Here is a 4,454-nt window from a genome sequence, read left to right on the forward strand (position 1 = left end):
GACTCATTATATATTTTCTCTCTCAAACTCAAACCCCATTCTCTTTCTCATTGCCTCACCCCCCTATATATTTCCTTTCATTTTATTTCTAGAGCATAGTCATCAAGTACACACTTTAGGTGTGAGAGAAGAAACCAAAACCTCAAATAGTGTTCTGTTTTGATATTTTCATGATTCAACCTTGAATCTTCTTCACCCACATCACCCACCATTTTCAACCCAAACAAACAAAAATGGCTGTCACAACTTCCTTTCTCAATTCAACAGAGAAAAAACAACACTGGTGGCTCACAAACCGTAAGGTAAACCTCAAAATATTTCACCTTAAATTCTTGTTTTGTTTTTTCATTCTCAAAACATGTCTGAATATTTTTTGTTTTTGTTTTATAGATTGTTGAGAAATATATCAAAGATGCAAGAACACTCATTGCAACACAAGAACGCAACGAGATTGTTTCAGCTGTAAGTCTTCTAGACGCAGCTTTAGCTATATCTCCAAGTTCAGATCAAGCCCTAGAGATGAAAGCAAGATCTTTGCTCTATTTGAGAAGATTCAAAGACGTGGCAAATATGCTTCAAGATTATATTCCAAGTTTGAAAATGGCTAATGATGATTCTGGCTCTGTTTCTTCTTCTTCTGATGGTTCTTCTCAACAGCTTTCAAGAGAAGGTGTGAAGTTACTTTCTTCATCGGATTCCTCTGCTCCAGATCAGAGTTACTTCAAGTGTTTCTCTGTTTCTGATTTGAAAAAACGTGTCATGGCTGGTCTCTGTAAAAGTTATGACAATGAAGGATATTGGAGGTAAAAAAATAAATTTACTACACTAACTTTCATTGATTTTTGTAATCTTTTTACTGTCTATGGATTTTTTGAAATTTTTTTACTTTATGAAGTTCAGTTTTAATTTAATGAGTTCTGAGATTAGATCGGAGTCCCCAATATCATGGGGTTTGAATTAATGCATATGCCAGCTAGTAATGAAAATTTCCCCACACTTGCTTTTAAATCTCCTATCAAATTCAATGCACATTAAAAGGTATAACAAGGAAGACCAATCAATATTTAATGCATTATTATAAAGTTGTGTAATTTGGTTCACATATTTCAACTGTTTTGGTTTGGTAACAGACTTGTTCTATTTTTATAATCACACACTAGGCTTTTTTTAATTTTTCAACAGTTACAGTGCTTTGTTTGATTAAGTTAATGTTAATTTTTATTGGATTTTGATTAAATTTTGTTAATGTGAATTTCAGATACTTGGTTTTGGGCAAAGCATGTTGTCACTTAGGCCTAATGGAAGATGCAATGGTTCTTCTCCAGACCGGAAAACGCCTCGCGAGCGCGGCATTTCGTCGCGAGAGCATCTGTTGGTCCGACGACAGTTTCTCTTTATGGAGCTCACCGTTCTCCGGTGATGGCGCGGTATCAAAGCAATCAACAACCACTCCCCCAAAAAGTCCTTTATCAGAATCTGAAACTGTAAACCAACTCCTAGCACACATAAAATTCCTCCTGCGTCGACGTGCGGCTGCAATAGCCGCAATGGACGCAGGACTCCACTCAGAAGCCATCCGTCACTTCTCGAAAATTGTTGATGGCCGCCGCGGCGCTCCTCAAGGCTTCCTTGCTGAATGCTACATGCATAGAGCCTCTGCTTTTCGTTCAGCAGGTAGAATTGCTGATTCAATTGCTGATTGTAACAGAACACTATCATTAGACCCTACATGTATCCAAGCTCTTGAAGCTAGAGCTTCAATTCTAGAAACAATTCGTTGCTATCAAGATTGTCTACATGATCTTGAACATTTGAAGCTTCTATACAACACAATTTTGCGTGATCGAAAACTTGCTGGACCGTTATGGAAACGACATAATGTTCGTTACAATGAGATTCCTGGGAAGTTATGTACCTTAACCGCGAAAATTCAACAATTGAAACAAAAATTGTCTTGTGGTGAACCGCGTAATGTGGATTATCATGGTTTGATTGGTTTACGACGTGGTTGTGCCCGTTCGGAATTGCAACGGGCGCATCTTTTGCTTAGTTTGAAACATAAACCAGAGAAAGCTATTGGTTTCATCGAACGGTGTGAACTCGCGGATGAACGTGATCTTGAATCGGTTAAGGATAGAGCAAGGATGGCTTCCATGTTGTTGTATAGGCTGCTTCAAAAAGGTTATACAAATGTTATGAATACAATTCTTGAAGAAGAAGCTTCAGCTGAGAAACAGAAGAAAATGGTTCTACAGTTACAACAAACAAATGCAAATGCACATGTTACTCAAGTTTCTTCAAATGCACATGTTAATGTTAATGTGAATTCAGTTGTTGAAGTGTTGCAAAAGAAAAGTAGAGAAGAAATGTTGGAGGAAAAGTATGCAATGTCATCACCAAGCATAGTGAATCCAACGGTGTTTCAAGGAGTGTTTTGCCGTGATCTAACGGTGGTGGGGAACTTGCTTTCACAAAGGTTTAGTAATAGGTCAATTCCAGTGAAGTACGAGGCTCTTAGTTGTTGAATTGAATTGAATTGATTCATTGGTTGGTTGGGGACTTGGGATGTTTTGTTTTTATCCGGCACAAAAATATCTCTCTGATTATTGGTTACTTTTATGTACAAATGGATAAATTAAATTTTGAATAGCCGGGGAAATATTTATTAATTAATTAATTTTGGTCTACAAATTACAATATGCTTTTATTTTATAACTCATTTGTTATGTGCACAAAATATCAGTTTTCAATAGTCTACTTTTGGAATTTGGTCTGTGTTTAAAAACTTGCTAAAATAGAAGTGATCAACTAGAACTAGAAGTTTAGCACGTTACTAATGTTAATATTAGTAATATAAATGCATAATTTCATTTGAGAGAAGTTGTGGCAATTAAATGAAAAAATATTTACTATTTTATATGGCAATTGATAGATAAGGCTTAATTACTGATGCCATGGAACAGTAGTCGATGGGAGGAACAGTAGATGCATGCCTCGTCTTTTTCACATGTTTTGTCTGGTTACATTCAATTTTCCATAGGGTTAGTCTATCCAAGAAACTTGTTTTCTGACATTCCATTAGATTTTCTTCATTTTCTGTACCCGCCAAAAAAATTGTTGCTTCCAAGTATATGGTGGATGATGGTGGTGGTTTGTAAGGTCAAGGTCTAATAGCTCTCTCACACATGTACCATCTATTATAGCTCTTGCTCCAACTTGGATATGTCTAGTAAAACAATGGTGGGAATTCTTTATCCTTTCTTCATACTCAAGATTGATGTGAAACTTAAGTTTTTGTCAAACAATATCTTTTGCATTGTGAGTTAACTCTTGGAATAGTTTGGTTTTAGAGTCATACGAGTCTATGAGATAAACTCTCGAGTTTTACAACATTGGTCTTAAAATACAACACTCAATTAGGGGATGTAACTGGACTCGCACTCGATAGATATCCACATAAAAACTACTCACAACAAGCAGGGTAAAATCCACATTGCGCCTCGCGTATGGTGTCGTGAGTTTTCCTTCCACCAAATCTTAATTCTTCAACTTACCTAGCACTTCTACCTTTGATATGTTTTGTACCTTGAAACATAAATTCCCCAAAACAAAGGTTGGCCATTTCAATCCTTCATTCTAACAAGTCAAAATACCTCTATAACTTTGGCCAAACATCATCTAATCAAATAACTTTGTCGGAAATTACCTAAAAGACACTGACACCTAGATAGTTGCCCGGTTATGAAAGCAAAATGACTTAACAAAGACTTTTTTCAATACTAGATCAAATTTTTCCGAAACTCATAAACAACTCACTCTAAAGCTCATTAAAAACCTATAATAATGTAGTAAAAAGACTCGATAAAAACACAAAAATATCATATGACGAGGAGCCATCACAATATACCATCCAAAATAACTTTCCCAATAACCTTCTTCGACCTCTCAACAAGTAATAATTTAGAGATAACTTTGTATAAGCAACCACTCAAAGAAAGGGGCGATAATCCACCAATGCTAGAGGATTAACCTTATTCAGAATGAAAAGAAAAAAACAAAGAAGCAACGCCTTTCGGAAGCTTTGAATTTAAATGAAACTATTGCATCAACCTATGAGTATGAACTTTTATTTCTTTCACAACATTCTTCACTGCCCTTTTATCTTCTCAACTAAGAACAGTACCGGTATAATATCCAAATTATATACATCCAATTTCGCCAAATGAAATACCATCAAGCAAAGGTTTAGGAAAGTTATATACATCCAATTGAGAATGTATCAATTTCGTGTATGAAATACCAAATTATTTTTTTAAAATTTGGCCCATTGTGTGCAAGTAATTTACTAAATGTCTCCTTTTCCTATTTTTTTTTCCCCTCTTTTTCTGAGGCAGCATTTCTCCAATTTTATGATGCTAGTTATTTTAAACGTTTTGCCTCAAGAAAATTATTTT

The 4,454-nt window shown here is 35.5% G+C and overlaps 1 protein-coding gene across 1 annotated transcript; it reads left to right on the top strand.

Annotated features, from left to right (window-relative positions):
* Window positions 1-95: 95 nt before the first annotated feature.
* On the top strand, window positions 96-2,691 carry LOC146957539 (uncharacterized). The gene is made up of 3 exons (XM_085736983.1): window positions 96-302; window positions 391-803; window positions 1,259-2,691. Exons 1-3 carry the CDS (start codon window positions 234-236, stop codon window positions 2,523-2,525), a joined length of 1,749 nt encoding a protein of 582 aa, XP_085593109.1. The 5' UTR covers window positions 96-233; the 3' UTR covers window positions 2,526-2,691.
* The last annotated feature ends 1,763 nt before the right edge of the window (window positions 2,692-4,454 follow it).

Source organism: Medicago sativa, chromosome 1 (genome assembly GCF_051527215.1).
Source record: "Medicago sativa cultivar Bolivia chromosome 1, Bolivia_mono, whole genome shotgun sequence".
NCBI classification, from domain to species: Eukaryota; Viridiplantae; Streptophyta; class Magnoliopsida; order Fabales; family Fabaceae; genus Medicago; species Medicago sativa.

Coding starts and splice junctions, on each gene's coding strand:
- LOC146957539 (XM_085736983.1), top strand. CDS start 234: ATGGCTGTCACAACTTCCTTTCTCAATTCAACAGAGAAAAAACAACAC. Junction 303..390: donor GGTGGCTCACAAACCGTAAG/GTAAACCTCAAA, acceptor TTTGTTTTATAG/ATTGTTGAGAAATATATCAA. Junction 804..1,258: donor GACAATGAAGGATATTGGAG/GTAAAAAAATAA, acceptor TGTGAATTTCAG/ATACTTGGTTTTGGGCAAAG.